Genomic DNA, 18,248 nt, shown 5'->3' with positions numbered 1-18,248 from the left:
ACCCCATATACAACTCCTTTGATACAGTCTCTGTGATACTCATGTACTAGAAGTTAGTAAATGTAAGTATGTCCATGTTTCTATCAACCCTTGCAAACCTTTATAGATATTGCTGGCAACTTCTTCCAACATAGGCTGGCCACCTGTGTCGGAATGAGTGTGCATTTTGGTCAGTATAAAAGCCCAAGCCTCATGTGATGTGAGGGAGGCAGAGCCTCTGCGGGGACGCCTGCTAAGGTTGAGCCTCCCGCCTCACACTGCAATGATGCTTCTCGGAGATGGTTTCCTGATAGTCTTCACAAGGTCCTTGTGCCATGTTCTGTATGTGGGACTGTGCAGTTGGAGCAATGATTGTCTGGATTTTGTGTTTCAAATATTGTAGTTGTGTGGAGTGTGCTTGTGGGATCCCATACATGTGCGTGTGTGTGTGTGTGTGTGTGTGTGTGTGTGTGTGATGAGGGCAGTGTTCTGTATATTTTTTGTTGTTGGGTTCATGTAAAAGTTTTTAACATTTCGGGCAAGAAAGGGTTAATGCAAAAGTGCAGTAGGTATTTATGGTTGCTGCTGCTGAGAAGGCTGCTGCCCATAGGCTGGTGGTTTCAGCTGTGCAAAGCAGGGTGAGTGACTTTGAAAAAAAAAAAAAAGGAAAGGGTAATGATAACTCACTCTGGCTGTTATTAGTGACTGTAGTTTTGTTGTGTACTGCTTCAAGCTTGTTTTCCAGCCAGTGTACTATCAACAGCACATAAGGGATTTGATTCAGTGACGCTGTCAGCATGGGTTCCTGAATAGGTTAGTTGAATCACCCTCCGATACAGTGGGCTGTCCAGTATGCAGACAGGCTGGTCGGACACAAGGGTCTCGTCTTTCTTGGGACACTGACAGGCTGATCAAACACAAAGGGTTCAAGGAAACCCCCCTTATAATGTTACAGTGTGGTCTGAGCCATAGGGGTTAGGAAGTATTGCTTTTGATTATGCATGTGTGAGAAAAAAAAAAGAGGGAGTGTAATGATGGAGCAAACCCCTTTGACTGTTAACACTGTGCAGTCTATTTGTGCAGCTGCTTCACATCCCCTTTGCATCAGAATGCTTCTGCTTTAAGGAATCACTCTAACCTGTCTATTTCTCAAGAACTGATAACCTGGAGGAAGGGGTATATTTCTGTCCTCCTACCTACACGTCCATGGCGGCTGCCTGCAAAGTTTGTCAAGCCTTGCCATGAGCTGGACAGATGAGTGGAAGAACTCGATGCATCAGCTACAGGAGCTGACCATGAAACCCCAAGCAGAATGAGATAGAGAGAAACGAATGATTGCAAAACATCACTTGGGGGCAACTGAAGGGTAACAGCTTGAATATGCATGCTTGTAAAGTAGCTATTATTAGAGGCTGTGATTTGGTGTATAAAACCACCTGTATTTATTAGCCAGTTGCCAACAAGAAACAATACCTTGTATTGAATGGATTTATCACTTGTAAAAGAGATGTTAGAGCATGCAAATTTGCAGCAGCTGCTAGAAAATGCTAAGGCAAAAGCTAGAAAGATTCTAATATGATGGTACTATTACAAAGCAGGTAATGGAACAAATTAAGAGGGTGGGAGAACTCCACTGTAAGAAATTTCTTTGGTTAGTCACTCACTGCCATCAGCATCTTCAACATGCTGATGTACTCTGTAATACTCTGCTAATGTAAATCTGTGTGTGCTTTGCCATAGTAGTGACTTGTTACTGGATGAAGCAGGTGAAACTCTGCATTGACAAGGTGCAAGGACTGAGATTGACCAAATGCCTGCTACCACAGTCAAGGGCAAGACTGGGTTGGCCTCTGTGTCTGCCACCAAGAAGAACCTTTAGCTCTGCTGCTGGCTGCAACAAGGCAGGCGTAGAGTGGTGGAGACACATGCCATGCCAGACCTTGATGTGAGGGATGGCCTCCGCTGTTATCAGAGAGCCATCCAGGAGAAAAAGGGCAGGCCCAGCTGTGTACAGCTATCAACAGAGAAACGTATAAAGCCGCAGAACTCAACAACATAAAGAAACAGCAATGACAGAAATCTTTGTAATATCTGTTCTATTATGTGTGACCATGGGTAACGGACAAGTACACTGGGCACATCTGTTAAATCCCAAATATTCCATCCTGTTACATGGTGTGTAGGATTCACTGGTATGCCACATCTTATAAAGGTTCAAGTGACTTCAAATCAGACTAATCTTACTGAAATAATGCTGCCTAGAGTAGTGGGTTGTTATGTTACACAAGTCAAGCAGTGACAGAGCAGACACAACAAATTGTAAAAAACTTTTAGTAAAACTAAAAAGGGGGAGATGTGGAGACAGTGTTCTCACAGGAGAATGGATATTTGGTACATGAACTCTGAATAACTCTGAAAGATACAGCAAGGCCATGGGAGGCCCGAGGAAACTTAAGCAAGCAAGAAGAAGCTGGAATTCACTGAGTGATGAGAACTGTGGACTGTTGGCAAGCTTTCGAGGTTGAGTTCTCACACCTGTGCTTAACCAATTATATGTTAGTCACTAAGGGTCTTCAAGACAATTATCCAATCATGATATGCCAAATTACTGTAGGTTTGTGTAAGCAACAGTATATAAGGAGTTAATGCTTTGCAATAAATGGCTTTTTGTCTGATCATATTGGTCTCTGAGTCCATTACATGGCAATGATCTTTGTAAGTTTATGGGGAAAATTAAGAAACTTGTTTAATCCCCACATAATCTCTTGGAAGCCCTTTGTTCACTGAAATATCAAAGTACTTGTGTTTAATTAGCCCAATGTGGTTTTCAACCACTGAAAGCACATGTTCTCTTGGTCTTCTTTTTGCTGCTTGGCTGGATGGTCACAGGGAGGAGATGCCACTTGAGGGGTTTTTTGGCAACATTTTAACTTCTCCAAACACTTCCCAGGTAGCTGTAAAGAGAACTGCCCTGGCTGCTTGCCTTTTCAGTAAAAGAGTTTTATTTCCTCAGTGCTTAAAACATTCACTATGGCTTCAGATGGTTGATCCTGATTTCATGGGAACCATCACTGTTTCATTTATAAACAGTATGTTGTGGTTTAAACGCAGCCACACAGCCTGTCCACTGACTACCCCCTCTTCCCCACCCACCCCCCCCCCCCCCGCCAACTCCTGGAGAGCTGGAGAGATGAATCAAAAGGATGTAGCTCCCATGGGTTGAGATAAGAAAAGTTTAATAACTAAGGTATAACACAAATCACCACTGCTACCACCAATAATAATGATAAAGGAAACAACAAGTGAAGAGAATACACTACCTCACCACCCGCCGAGCGATCACTCACCCCACCCTGCTCAACCGAGCACTGACCGATACCTCCTCCAACCCCACAAGCACCAGCCCTTCTGGGTAACTCTTGGTTACATCCTGGGCATGACGTGCTGTGGTATGGAATACCTCTTTGGCTAACTTGGGTCAGGTGTCCTGTCTCTGCTTCCCCCAGTCCTCCCCTCCTCCCTGGCAGAGCATGAGGCTCAGAAAGTCCTTGACCAGAGTAAACATTTGAGCAGTAACTAAAAACATAGGTGCTATCAGCACTGCTCCCAGGCTGAAAGCCAAAACACAGTGCTGCACCAGCTACCGAGGAGAAAAAATGACTGCTACTGCTGAACCCAGGACAGTATCCACCCCTTATTCCATACCATTCATGTCCTGCTCAGATCCCCTATTTTCAATATACCATCACTCTTATCTCAGTGCACTCTTATTTTAGTGCATGGACCAGTCCCTATAATGCTGCTGAGTCCATCTGGTCCATGATGTCAGGCTCCATCTCTTGTAACAGTCTTTCAGAGCATTAGAGGCTGTGTGCAGTGTTCACACTCATGCATAACCTGGGCAATAGTGTCCACTGCAAAGTCCACCCCTCGCTCATGAGTCCATCTTTATGTTGCATCTCTGATGATCTGAAGTATCATGGGCCCAGCATGCTCAAAATAATTCACCGTCTCCTTCAGCGGTTTCTGCAACCTGTTGCTGGGGACTCCATAGAAGCTGCCTTCCATCTCTGATGCTTCCAAAGCACTGGAGGGGCCCAGTGGACCAGATACTCACCCGTACTGTCCCACATGCCCTGCCACTCATGACTGTCAAGCCTTGGGGAAAGTCTACTGGTGCACCTATATCGTTGCCTAATTAATACAGTAAAGGCATAACAGTTTTTGTGTGCACCCAGTGCCTTTGCAAGTACAGTTTAGATATTGGCTCATAATTTTGAACACAGTTCCAACCTAAATTAACAAAACTTTGATATGTTTTATGTAGAGGAAAGTTCACAAAACATTTTTTAATCCTTTGTCAAGAAACCAGTATCATATCTGAAAAAAACAAAAACCCAAACCCAAAACTTGTACCTTACTGTTTTAAAGGAAGAGGCTAAATGGAAACAAGCTGGTAGGCAATGGCTGCAGCTGGGGTGAATATTCTCTTCTAAGTCATTAGGCCAACTTTGGCATTTGCCCTAGTTTTAACTCCTGGATGGCCAATCTGAACCTAGATGTTCTTAGGAGACCAGATGCCTTCATCTAAACTTTTAACTGCCTCAGTTTAGATAGCATCATTTGGAGTGGTTTGCATATCAGCTGTAGTTCAAGTGCATGGTGAGGGATTTCTCTTGAATTTAGACTTGAGCTTTGAACTACTTAAAGGAGACTAGAGAGGTAGACTGGACATAGGTGTCTACAAAGTCAGGTGAGATGAGTTTTCCCAGTTTCTCTACACTCTGATTAACTTTCATGCTTGAATTCATGTTTTCTTCCCTTGCAGTCTTCTGACACAGTGGATGTCAAGTATTTGTGAACAGTAACAAAAAAACCTTTTGACAGCTTAATGTATGTGAAACACTATAGCTTCAATGCATATTTACAAAATGCCTAGCTGTGTTTTCTGTTGCTAGGTTTGTCCACTTTCAGAAATTTAAACAAAATTTAGAGGAAAAACACTGTAGACATGTCATCCTCCCTGCAATTTTCTTTGTATCTGCGTTACATGACTAAGCAGATCTGGAAACACTACCAGACACACCTCGGTGCACGTGTATAGGCAAGGAAGGCTTCAATCTCCCATGTTATCTAGATTCTGGGTCATAAGTCACATCTGTCCAACAGTGCTGGAAACACTTTTTCCAGCAGAATAGTCTGACCTTTTACTCTTAAAAAACCCCTGTGCTAACAGCAAAAGTCAGTATTCCCAGAAGCCTCAAGGGAGTGCAGTTACTTCTCAAGCAAGCAAATAAAACTTCCTTATGCAGAGTTCTGCTTTGTTGTAAAATGTGAACAAATTGCTTCTGGTTGGATATTAGCAGAAAACAAAACGTGGGCAGCTCGTGTCTCCATAGGGAAACCAGGAGAGAGCTTCTGCTGCGCTTAGCACAGCCGCCTGGGGCTCTCTGTGACACCTCTGGGGGGATTGGGTGATGTCCTAAGGGACAAGCTAGAGAGCCCTGCTCTCTGCAGCAGCAGCCAGAGGCCAGCAAACACTCTGGAATATGCACAGCGGTGTGGATGCCTCTGTGTCACTCTGTGACTGAGTCCCACTGCAGGCTTTCAGGCTGAATGGAAGAAGCGGACAGAGAGAAATAACACCCCAGACCAGAAGGTGGAGGCTTTAGCATGTGCTGTCAGTGAGTGAAGAGCCCCCTTCTGTGCAGCCTGACTCCCTCCATGTATAGGGTACTGAGTGTCCCATTTGGGGACCATTTTGATGCCTTGTCCTGTGGTTCTAGCTCTAAATAATTAAGCTATTTTATTGTCAAGCATGGAACACATTGGTCTAAAAGACATTGGTGGTGGAGACTGATGGGATAAGGATCATTTTCAGCTACAGAGCAGCAAAGCACATCCCACAGGAAGGACCTGAAGGAGAACCCCTAGTTGTATTGCAACAACTAGATTTGTGTTTGGTAGACTACAATTCATACAACCTCCTTGTGTAATACAAGAAGAATATATTAGCTCACAGTTACATCCAGGCTGATTCAGCAGAATTTTACACAGCATGTTGACCTTGCCTACAAGTGATACCTACAACAGTATTGACAAGCCACATTAGATAAGCAGCATGATGCAAGTGAGTTCATGAAGATGAAAGGTTGATGCAGTTATCTGAAGAATTCAGTCAGCAGTGCAGAGGGCAGTTTGTCTTCTGACACTGCTTTTCATTCACTGTCCCCTACCGTTGTCTCTGGTGTGCATTTTCACCCAGTCAGATCCATGGAAATATTTTTGAGAGCACAGGAAAAACCACTTCTGTGTCCAGGAATGAAATACAGAATAAAAATATCCTGAAGGAATATCCTGCTTCACTAAGGAAGGAACCTTATGTAGGACTCAAGCTGAATTAGTTGATGTGACTTTTATAAAACTGCAATCTATTAAAAGTAAAAAAAACCCAAACTACAAAATATTAAAATCAATTGTTTATTGCTATCTCAGCATTTTTTAAATCAGGGGAGCTTTTCAGCTCTTCTGGTTATTTGAAGGAGCAGGTTGTCAAACAATGAAAATAGGAAGCAACAGTTTTCTGCTGGCACAGAAGTTCCAAATAACCATGACTCTCATGAATTTCACATTTGCACGTTGTCAGCATGAGTCAGGAATTTATTTCCTATAGGTGAGAAGTGACTAAACAGACATAATTGTTTTCATTTGTTTAAGAAATAGGAGTCTCCCAAAGAGAACTGTTTGCGATTCCCTTTGTAGGAGGGGCTACAGAACTATATAATCTCAAGGCAAAGCTGCTGAGAGCTCAGAGTGAGCTCTACTGTGTACAAGGTAAGCTTTTTTGCATAGGAGTAAGCAATTGGTGTAATTGAAACTGAGTCAGTGAATGGGTTTTATTGATTACTTGTCTGTACTTTACTAACATGGTTATGTGAGTGGTTATGTTAAATTATTGATCAACTGCTTCCTAGGTGTACAGATTTAAGATAAATGTAGATCTCAAAAGTGGAGAGATTCCTCTCACCTTCTTCCTATTTCACAGAAAATACGTTATTTACAAGGGGAATATGGTGGGTTTTTAGCTGACTGGGGGCATGACAGCCTGTCTACAAACTGTTGTTGCTTTTAAATTCCAGCAGAACTGGTACCCTCTGTTCTGTCAGCAGGCATTTAAACCCATGTACTGTAGGTTCACCAATATTTCTTTTACCAAAAGGTCTATTGTAGCAGCTAAAAGCACTTCACAGACTTGACTGGGGAATGAATACTTGTCACTAATTGTCAACTGTAGAATTTACTGTTTCAGGAAGGAAGAGTCAAAAGGTGTCAGAGGTTAGTAAGACCTTGAGACATAGGACTTCATGTTGGCTTATGTGAATATATACAACTCAGTTAAATGTAAGCTCTACATTAGAATCACTTAAACTCTGCTACTGAGAGAATAGAAAGTTGGTAATATTACGAATAATAATATACATAAATATGCATGTTATTTAAACACCAAATCAACCAAGTTTGTAAATGCAACAGCCAGTGCCCTAAACCCAACCAGCACTCTGATACTGGCAGTTTTATGCTGAGCAAACTCAGCACACTGAAACTCTTGCTAACCCAGGTAGTTTCTTTATACTAAATGCACTGTGTGGAACCAGTTTTTACCATCAGGAATGGAAAAACACACAGTTTTCCTGCAGCAGAGCACGCACCCGAGTTGCTACAAGAGCCCTTTCCATCCCACCTCAGGCAGTGCACCCAGCTGCTGAGCAGTCAGAAACCCGAGCTGGGAAGCTTAGCCGTGGCTGCCGGCTCTCTGCGAGCTCCCCTGCACAGCCAAGCCTTTGGGAGCCTGCGAATAGACCCAGCCTTCGGCCTCGCAGAGCCAGAGCCCCTAGCACACGGGCAGTGGGGTGTCCTCACGCAAGGACTGCGGCCTAGGCCTCTCCCCCGGCCACGCCACCTCTGGGAACCCCACTGCCGCCTCGGGCCATCGGAGCCTTCCATCTGCGCCAGGGGCCGTGTCCCTCTGGGGCGCAGCCGTGGCATGCGGCCGACCTCGGACCCGGCCCTCTGCGAAGAGTGGCTTCGCAAGACTTCAGGACAAGGCCGCGGCAACTCTTCTTTCCCCAGCCGCGCTCGCAGGGCTCAGGGACGCTGTTTACCGGCGGAAAGCCAGGCCCCGCTAGCCCCGTGCGGCTCACACGCCACGGCTGAGAGCGAGGGCGGGCAGGAGGTCGGCCGGCCAGTGCGATCGCGGAGGGGAGGGGCGGCGAGGCGGAGAGGACGGTCCCTGCGGGTCTGTCTGGGCAGCTCGCTCTGCCGGTGGTGCGGTCTGTGCGCAGGGTACGGGTGGCGGTCCTGGGGAGTTTCGTGGCTTGACCGGTAGGCTGGAGTGAGGGGGGTGGAGGGGGACCGGTACCGGCCCGGGAGAGGGTGTGAGGTGTGCTGCGACGCGAGGCTCTATGGCGGCGGGTTCCCGGCTAGAGCGGTGTCCCGCCGCCAGCAGGAGGGGACACCGGCGGGTGCGCGGTGCTTGTCCGGCTGGGTACGGAGGGTCGGGCTGGGCTGCATTGGGCATGGCTGCCAGCTTTCTCCAGGCCACCGTGCGGGGCGGAGGGCGGCTAGCCGGTGCCCTTTGCCGGGAGGACGAAAGGCAAGGCTCGTGTCAGAGCGGTTTGTAGTTCAGGGTGAGCTGCTGCAGGGACCCAGGCAGGGCAGGGAGGGTGTGCGTGGGGGCGCTTTGTGGGTGTGCATGGGGCCTGTGCTGGGAGGTCCTTGTGCTTGAGCAGCCCTGTGTGAGGGGTGTGTGAGGAACAAAGCAGAGAACTGCTTTGGGATCCACATCCAATTAGGAAGCAAGGTTAAGGTCTTGTAGCAGATTATGGGATTGCTGTTAGATTCGCTTGTTTCTTCCTGGAGGGCTGCTGCCTGAATTGTTTTGGACAAAACAGGCTGATTTTTAAAACAACAGATTGCAGCAGTAGCTGTCACTGCCCTGGTGGAGGTCCAGGGAAGATCCCGATGCACTAGCACATCGAGAAAGTTTGTGATTTGTTTTCAGGTCAATTATTGCTATTCAAGAAAGGCAATTTACCAACATTACCACTCTTTCATGACTCACCGCTCTACAAAGAGATAGTTGTTGCGGAGCAGGAACAGAGTGGCCAAAGTACTTTGCAACGGTGTGTGAGTGTTCAGTCTAAGCCGCAAGGTCAGTCCTGAAGCAGTACAGTTCCAGAAAAATGTAAACTTTTTCCTGCCAGCACAGAAAGCCTCAACCCTTGGCCAATCCCCACAAGGAACTGTGATGAACAAGTGCAGGTTATGTTGGTACCTGGGCTTTTTCCCACTGACCCTTGCTCTGCACTTTGGCTTCCGCAGGTGATTGCAGTGGAGCACTGAGGTGACATGGGCCAGCAGCGCTCTGTCTGGGCTGATTTTTATCAGCTCTACCTCTGCTTTGGAGAGAGGTTAGGGAAGCTTGCTCTTTCTGCTTACGCTAGTCTGTAACTGTAGGTTGTTTCCCAGCCTTGATCCCATGTGCTGAAGGTTAGAGTGCTTGTCCAGTCTGTGAGTGCCCCGATGCACTTCTCTCACTGGAGCGGAGTTGAGGCTGGCATCTACTTGCTGAGCACCAGGGAATGAAGATTTTCTTCAAGTATGAAAGATTGAGAGCACTTTCACTTGGTATAATGTAACTCAGAGACACGGGAACTAGAAATGGAGTGTAGGTGATGCTCTTCTGTATGTGGGGCCTGGTAAAGGTGGTTGTGATGCGGCGGTTCTCTAAATGCCTTATCTATGCACCCTGTTGCTCTTGGGGTAGACAGGAATCTATGTAGACATCCAGCAGCTGTAGACTAGATGCCAAGTCAAAAGCATCAAGACATAATCAAGTCTTTATTATTGAGCACATATTTATGTGTCAGGGGAACTTTGTTGCAAGAGACTGAGGTGTCTGGGATACAGGCATTGCCAGGGCTAGGTGGATGTGCGGCAGGGGTTTTGCAGACCCGTTTTTTTGGATGGGGGCACCAGGTTTCTTCTGTGAGTTCAGCCCTGAGTAGAACAATGGCCGTTTGCTATAGGGCCTATTGAAGATACAACCCTACACAAGCGACTTAAGTGGAGAAGGCCATGGATGCGGTCTCCCCTTTCACTGTTGTCCTGTTTGGTCCTCTTCATTGACTGGAATTATGGCCAAAGTTTCCACTTTATGGCTAAATTACAAACTGTGAAGTCTATCCAAGAATAAATAAGCCTGCCTGTACACAGATGAAACCTTTGCTTAGTGATGAATCACTCTGTCACACTGTCTTCTGTTAAACCTGCTTCATTCTCCTGGGATCCATTAGTAATAAGAGTACAGTGGCAGCTTTGTTTCCAGCACCGGGCAAGCTCGCATCAGCTGCTGAGTTCATACTATGGCATGTGACTGCATTGATAAGTGAAATTTGAAAGAGCAAAGTGTTTCATCCCAGTGCCATCATCTGGTGCGCTGACTTCAGTTCCCTGCTGCTGGGGGCATTGACCCATTTGTTTGGATTTGATTGGAAAGCTATGTTTTTAGGGCAAAGAGGATATAAATCCCTGTTACAGTTTAACTGTTGTTCGTGAAATTGGAATGGGTGTTAAGACAGTGCAGGTTATCTCTAATGCATATATTGTGATTTGGCTAGTGGTCAAAACAGAGCTAGGTACATATGGAAGTCAGTAGGCCTGGTGAAATATATTCTGGAATATATATTGCCGTTATAAGTGCATATTTGTACAGGCACAGGAGCACAGAGCTCTGAACTGTCATCATGTGAAAAGGGCAAGTAACGCTGTTGCCTCTGGGTTGATGTTCTGGTGAAGCGATTCATGTGACACGGCACATTTTCAAGACCGGTATGCCGTGAGTGCTCTGACAAAACCAAACACGTACTGAAGAGACTGTATCAGTACAAGGCAAAAAATGTGTTTATTCAGGATTACATTGCAGTTCTGCTTTGGCTGTAGAGCTCTTGCAGCTATGTTTGTATTTTTAAAGATATGTGTATGATTTCAACATATATCTATGAATTTAGGTGCTTATTACATTCTCTCATTCTCTTTTGAATTGTTGCATGTTCTGGTATGTGTACTTCGTCTTTTTCTACACTAACCCACAGGAAACTTGGTTGCATCAAGTATAAAGGCCTTGATTGCCCTTTTACCCTGACTTTCATCCAACTGTATTGAGTAGTTTGGAGTGGAAGATTTAAAATGCTTATTTAAAAAATATTTCCTTCTCTATAAGATCTTTCTCTTGAATTTGTCAGGAAGAAAGAAGTCTGAGATCATGGCAGGGAAGCCCAAGCTGCACTATTCCAATGCAAGGGGGAAGATGGAGTCAATCCGATGGCTGTTAGCAGCAGCTGGTGTTGAGGTGTGTACCTTTTTTATAAAGTGATCAGATTATTCTGTGATTTAAATATACCCTTTGGAAAGGATTCCCAATTACATCTGTGTTTAGAGTTACACTCATCACATATTGTGATGCAGAATGCTTAGAGTCAGTGATACGCTCTCTTCTGTTGTATTTAATGTATTTCATGACCAATTAGTTGCACAGTAAAAGAGTTTTAACATACAAAGATATTTGTTAAGTATAGTTTTTGAAATGTACTTTAAGCTGAGATCTTAAACTGTTGCTGCACACCACAGCTGTGTATCTCTTTTTTTTGAATGTTCATTACTTCCCTGTGTCTCATGATTATTCTGTACTGAAAGACCATGGCTACCACATGAAAACCTTTAGAACATTATCTCCAAAGTGCTTGTCATTCCTTTGGTTAGGACCCAAGTCATCAGATAAATCAGCAGATCTGCCTTGAAGGCAGTAGGGAGATACCCATATTCACATCAGGGGAAAACCATCCTAAGGAGTCCTAATTTCTACATTCAGTTTTTGTTTGAATATGCTGCTTTCAAAATGTTTTCTCAGAAACTCTTTATACTCTGTTGGAAATAAAAGGGGGGGGGATATTAATGGTTCTCACTTGTGAACATTGGAGACGGAGAAGCTGCAGAGAACAATTGCTGAGGAAACAAAGATCTTGCCCTCATTAAAAAGAAAATAAATATGCCAGGAGGTGTAAAGAGGGACATAAATGGTGTGTAACAGGCATAACTTATTAAGAAATATCAGTATTTCCTGTTGTATCAGCTGCTTTTAAGTGAATGATTTGTTCTCTATTAATTGCTTGTGCAGGCAAGTAGACTGGTCTTCATAACCAGGGAGCGTTTGTGAAGTGTAAAGCATTGTACATTGCTATGGGCTTGGGGACACTTATCATCCTGGATTATTTGCTGGAAGAGAGATGAAGGAGTAGGGGTCAATGCAGTCATGACAAGTATGGGGAAGAGTGTGGAGAGATGTATTTATCTTCCAGACTTCCTTCCACTTTTCCATGTTTTTTGTGACATACTGTTGTTTTTTATCATTGTTTTTCAGTTTGAGGAACAATTCATAGAAAAGAAGGAAGACCTAGAAAAATTACGCAATGGTGAGTCTATAAATGGTACCCTAAGCATAAACTCACACCAATGTAACAAAGGTAACAGAGGCATAACAGGTGATATTTGTGTAACTTCTCCAGTACAATGTAACCTGTAAAAAGAAGAGATGGGAGACCTGTTTGCTTGCGGATGCATTCATGCCTCAGAATTGGAAATGTCTTGATGTATTACTGTGTCTCTCTCAGATTCAGCATAGTAGTGAATAGTTTGCTTCCTTGTCTTCCCAAGATGGATACCTGCTATTTCAGCAAGTGCCCATGGTGGAGATCGATGGGATGAAGATGGTGCAAACAAGAGCCATTGCCAGCTACATAGCTGGGAAGTACAACCTCTATGGAAAAGACCTGAAGGAGAGAGCCTGGTAGAGTAACAGTGCATACTAACCTTGCTAATACTGTGCCATAATTTTTAATATTTGTGAGAAGAATATTGCTTTGAAATACCTGCATGTAAAGATGCCTGTACATCTGCTCGTGCTTTGCCTCCTCAGATCCAGGGACTGGGTAAATGAACTTTGTGATTGAAAAATGATTGTTAATTGTCAACATGGTGAGAATGTCGCAGTTGCCTTCAGGCTCATTTGATTTCACAGAGACCAGAAGTGCATTAAGTTCCTGGGCAACTGCAAGACCTTTATACAACAATAAAGGCTAATTACCTTAGGTGGTTTGGGGTATTTTTTTCCTCTTTAACTGAGAAAACAGTAGAAAAAACCCACAGCTGCCTGCAAAAAATGAAGTGTCTTTAATTGTTCTAATTTCCTTTTTTTTAAATGTGAAGAATCCTTCAATCTGATCTTAAAAATGACATGTTCAGTGGCTTAAGCTACTGAAAGTTAAACCAGTAGTTTCCTAGTATTACTTTGCTTTGTAAGTTGTGGCTATTTTCCATTATGATAATTAAAGGGCTAATGCAAAAGCAAAAATCCTTATTTTGTAAACCAAACAACAGTAATGAAAGACTGCCTAACCTGACTGCCACTTACTGTAAAGGGCTTCTTCTGCAACAGTGGAGGTGCAACACCAGAGACTCTGGGGATTATTATGGACTGACATGTCTGAACTGGCATTTGGTAACTGGGATCCTTCCATGATTAGACCTCAGAGCTGGTTTTTATCTTTTTTCTCTAGTGTGGCTTATATACGTGGTCTTTTGTCCCATGACACAGATGAACAGATTGTCAACAAGGAACAGTGTGAACTTCACTTGAAATACCTCAGTTGCAAGCTCTGACATATACCTTGCTTGTTGCACAAACTGTGAGCCTGTTTGTAGAGATCTGTGCTTTGACAAACAAATGGACCTGGAATCCAAGTGGAAGAACAAGAAAGCAAACAAGTGTCTTCTGTTACGTTCACTAATAAGCATTCTACTTGGTGATTGCTTCAGCACTGTCTTTCAGGAAAACAATAAAAACAAAATGGTAAAATGAGAAATATGAAATATTTTTGTTTTCAGGATTGATATGTATGTGGAGGGAACAAAAGACCTGATGGACATGATTATGCCTCTCCCATTTCAACCAGCTGAAACGAAAGAAAAGAATCTTGCCTTAATCATTGAACGAGCTACAACCAGATACTTTCCTGTTTATGAAAAGGTAAGTGCTAAAACACCAGTAGTCCACAAAGGCAGTAAAGTGGGGAACAGGTTCCCCCCTGACTCCATTCCCCTGTCACCACACACCTCCATTTCAGATGGGAAAGTGACAGTGTAGCTATGGAACTGTATGATGGAGTCAGTATTGAGCATGGAGGTGTAAGTAGTAAAATTGTCAGATTTTACTAGGGAAAATCAGGACTGGAGAAAGAATTGGCTTCCGAAGTTACATACTGATGTTCTAGTTTTAGCAAGCATTTTATAGTTAAGTTTAAGTGTAGCATTAGAGTAGCTAATGTTTCCTTTCTGAAATGTTTCCTTCTCTTGTTCATGTAATGTTCACCACAACTTGTTTGTTACAGCAGTTGGTGGCTTTGGCACGCTGTGATTCTTGCATCAGTAGTTTGCCGTGAAAGAGTCCTTCCATGCAGGGCGAAGGGTGGAAAGGCTGTTCTTTCACTCCTGACCTATTTCAAACTATAATCATCAAACTCAGATTTGTTCAAACAGATGGGAATTCACTTGACTTAAAAAAAAATTAAATTGAAATATCCTACAGGTAAACTCTCCTGGCTACCTCTTCCAGGTACTTTAGTCCTGTTTCTTTTGGGTGAATTAAGTCTTCTTCTAGTACTGGATTTGTTACAGCTACCTGCTGCAGTAGGTTAGAGTAAGTAACAGGTCCACACACACTGAAACATGAGTTCTGATTTAAGTTTTTGTTGTAAGAATATCACTTTCTAAGGTTATAGGTTCTTGCACGGATTTGCTCTAGTGTGTTTTTGTAGAAATCCATCTGTGATGAATATCTTGACAAAATTGTTACCTCCTGTAGACTTTTTAAACTTGTTTGTATTTTGAAGGTCTTAAAAGACCATGGCCAGGATTATCTTGTTGGCAACAAATTAAGCTGGGCAGACATCAATCTGCTGGAAGCCATTTTAATGGTAGAAGAATGTAAGCCTGATATACTGTCTGCATTTCCTCTGCTACAGGTTAGTAATCATCGAGTCTCAATCTGGAATATGACAAATTTCACTGTCCAGTTTTAGAAGCTAATTGATGTTTAAATCTTTTGAACCACTGTACCATGTTACTGATAGTTCTCTGTCTATTTCTCTTGACAACAGTAATCTGACCACAGGCACACTGTGTTGCCTCCTATGGGCTCTCCTTTCTCCAGCTTGGTTTCCCTGAGCTGCTCTCAGCTGGCAGGAATTCACTTACTAATACTACCAGTTTGGTCCTGTAACTGCTCCTTCCATGCCTTCAAACATAGCAGTGAGCATCGGGAGGGGAAATCTGCAGCCTTTTGTGTCTGCAGTTCTTGTCCTTTTTGCTAGCAAAATTATGTTCTCAAGTAATTATATACAAGAGCTGTTAAGTTTCTTATATTTTGTGTTTTGTGGTGCTTTGCACTGTGAATGAATCTTAACTCTTGAATATTGTTTTTTTCACATCCCCATTTGGGAAACTAAGGTAAACTTTGTAGCACCAGCGCTGCAGATCAGAATACTCGCACCTGCATTTTTGAAGGCGACTAGTATGTTGTAGGTGTATTTTTGCCCTTTATTATTTTTCCCAAAGGAAAATGCTGAGTGCTGAGCTGGCTGTAAGGGCTACTACCTTTTGTGTTTAATAACCATGTCTGAGAAGTAAAAGTCCAAGTTCCCTGATTTTTAAGCTATCAGGGATGGAATTACAATTTCCTCACTCTCATTGGCTTTACTGCTGCTTTTTACAGGCTTTTAAAGGAAGAACAAGCAACATTCCAACAATCAAAAAATTCTTACAGCCCGGCAGCCAGAGGAAGCCACCAATGGATGAGAAAACTGTTGCCATTGTGAAGAAGATATATGGTATCTAACCGTGTGGCTGCTTAAAATAATGTAATTGTAGTAGATTACCAGAGCTGTGCCTTATTAAGTGGAAATTGTATAGATGCATTCTGTAGTTTGCATCATATAGCCAGTGATGTCCTAATCATGGAAACAAAATACACTTTTAAGCTACAGAAAAAGTCACATTTGTATAGGTTGAATCCAGAAAATAGTATTTTGTGGAGCAGTTGCATGAGAAAAAGTAAGCTGATACTTTATGTTTCTTTGATGCCAGTATGTGCCTGGAAGGGTAAAATGTTTCAGCTACAGGTTCCAGAATACTGCAGAAAGACTCCCCTCCCCCTGCCCTTCATCAAATAAATAAAAAAATACTAATGATCTTTGTAAATTTATGGGGAAAATTAAGAAATTTGTTTAATCCCCACATAAGCTCTTGGAAGCCCTTTGTTCACTGAAATATCAAAGTACTTGTGTTTAATTAGCCCAATGTGGTTTTCATCTACTGGAAGCACATGTTCTCTTGGTGTTCTTTTTGCTGCTTGGCTGGATGGTCACAGGGAGGAGATGCCACTTGATGGGTTTTTTGGCAACATTTTAACTTCTCCAAACACTTCCCAGGTAGCTGTAAAGAGAACTGCACTGTCTGCTTGCCTTTTCAGTAAAAGAGTTTTATTTCCTCAGTGCTTAAAACATTCACTATGGCTTCAGATGGTTGATCCTGATTTCATGGGAACCATCACTGTTTCATTTATAAACAGTATGTTGTGGTTTAAACCCAGCCTCACAGCCTGTCCACTGACTACCCCCTCTTCCCCACCCACCCCCTCCCCGCTAACTCCTGGAGAGCTGGAGAGATGAATCAAAAGGATGTAGCTCCCATGGGTTGAGATAAGAAAAGTTTAATAACTAAGGTATAACACAAATCACCACTGCTACCACCAACAATAATGATAAAGGAAATAACAAGTGAAGAGAATACACCACCTCACCACCCACCGAGCGATCACTCACCCCACCCTGCTCAACCGAGCACCAACCGATACCTCCTCCAACCCCACAAGCACCGGCCCTTCCAGGTAACTCTTGGTTATATCCTGGGCATGACGTGCTGTGGTATGGAATACCTCTTTGGCTAACTTGGGTCAGGTGTCCTGTCTCTGCTTCCTCCGGGCTTCCCCACCCCCGTGGCAGAGCATGAGGCTCAGAATGTCCCTGGCCAGAGTAAACATTTGAGCAGTGACTAAAAGTGTAGGTGCTATCAGCACTGTTCCCAGGCTGAAAGTCAAAACACAGTGCTGCACCAGCTACCAAGAAGGAGAAAAAATGACTGCTACTGCTGAACCCAGGACACAGTACCACAAACTATTCTTCTTCCTTGAGGTTAGTTGTTTTTCTTCATAGGACTTGAACTGATGAGGCAGTGAAAACATTCATTCACTGTACATATAGAATTTTAACTGCCAGCAAAGTTAACTCCTTTTCCTGCTTGGGCATAAGAGACACTGCGTCTCAGAGGTACAAACTGGAAATGCCTCGATCAGATAGGGACTGCTGATATCAGCTGAGTTTTATAATATCACATTCTAGGTAGCTGGAAGCAGTGGTTTGCCATGCCCACCATAGTACTTAAGTTCCAGAAAAGCATTGTGATTGCTGAACCACCAACAGAGACTGGTGTGGGACATTGCCTTTGCATTTTGTGTGTCCTCAGTCCCATAGGGACTTGCCAAAAAGGCTACTTGTTTGAGCTACTTGGGGATTTCAGCAAAATCTTCTGGATTACAGTTGGGCTTGGATTTACTTAGACATCTGAGCTGCTCCTTGTCACCATCTGAGCTCCTGCCTAGAACAGTAAGTTGGTATTCCGCTGGCGGATTTGTGCAGCATTAAGATCTGATATTTGATAGTCTTTATAAGCAAGCTCTGTACAAAAGAAATGAAATGAAAATGTCTGTTTTGAACAGTGTACTTACCCATATTTAGTCTCCTAATGAACTGGCCACACATTCCTGTGCACCAGAAGTCAGCCTTAGCTAAGCTTCGAGACCCAGTATTTAATTCTTTGCAAGCCAAAGCAACTTCAGTCTGTGAAGAGTTTATGTCTAAATAGTCTCCATTGTGTATGGGGAGGGCTTCAGCAAGATAATCTGTGTACGACCACAAACAGCAAATGTGTTAGAGTACTGAGAGTGAGTTTAGATCCTGTTTGTGCATAAAGGTGATCCTTCCTCAGCCATGGTTCATGCAAGTGGAAATTTACAGCATGCTATGTTTTAAACCATACTG

General features: G+C 43.5%; 1 protein-coding gene across 4 annotated transcripts; it reads left to right on the top strand.

Moving 5' to 3' along the window:
* Window positions 1-6,755: 6,755 nt before the first annotated feature.
* Window positions 6,756-16,354, top strand: LOC101870903 (glutathione S-transferase). Of its 4 annotated transcripts, none has more exons than XM_005153205.4 (7): window positions 6,756-6,813; window positions 11,283-11,389; window positions 12,458-12,509; window positions 12,751-12,883; window positions 13,981-14,122; window positions 14,985-15,116; window positions 15,866-16,354. In XM_005153205.4, the coding sequence occupies exons 2-7, from the start codon at window positions 11,303-11,305 to the stop codon at window positions 15,986-15,988; spliced, it is 669 nt and encodes a 222-aa protein (XP_005153262.2). In that variant the 5' UTR covers window positions 6,756-6,813; window positions 11,283-11,302; the 3' UTR covers window positions 15,989-16,354. The 4 variants fall into 4 exon arrangements, with proteins under 4 accessions (XP_005153262.2, XP_030908501.2, XP_033916495.1 ...); XM_031052641.2 differs by lacking the exon at window positions 6,756-6,813 and adding an exon at window positions 8,080-8,212; XM_034060604.1 differs by lacking the exon at window positions 6,756-6,813 and adding an exon at window positions 8,233-8,322.
* Window positions 16,355-18,248: the final 1,894 nt, after the last annotated feature.

The sequence above is a fragment of the Melopsittacus undulatus genome, chromosome 3 (assembly GCF_012275295.1).
Source record: "Melopsittacus undulatus isolate bMelUnd1 chromosome 3, bMelUnd1.mat.Z, whole genome shotgun sequence".
NCBI classification, from domain to species: Eukaryota; Metazoa; Chordata; class Aves; order Psittaciformes; family Psittaculidae; genus Melopsittacus; species Melopsittacus undulatus.
The sequence above is the reverse complement of the archived record's forward strand: the minus strand, read 5'-3'. Positions and strand labels throughout refer to the sequence as shown.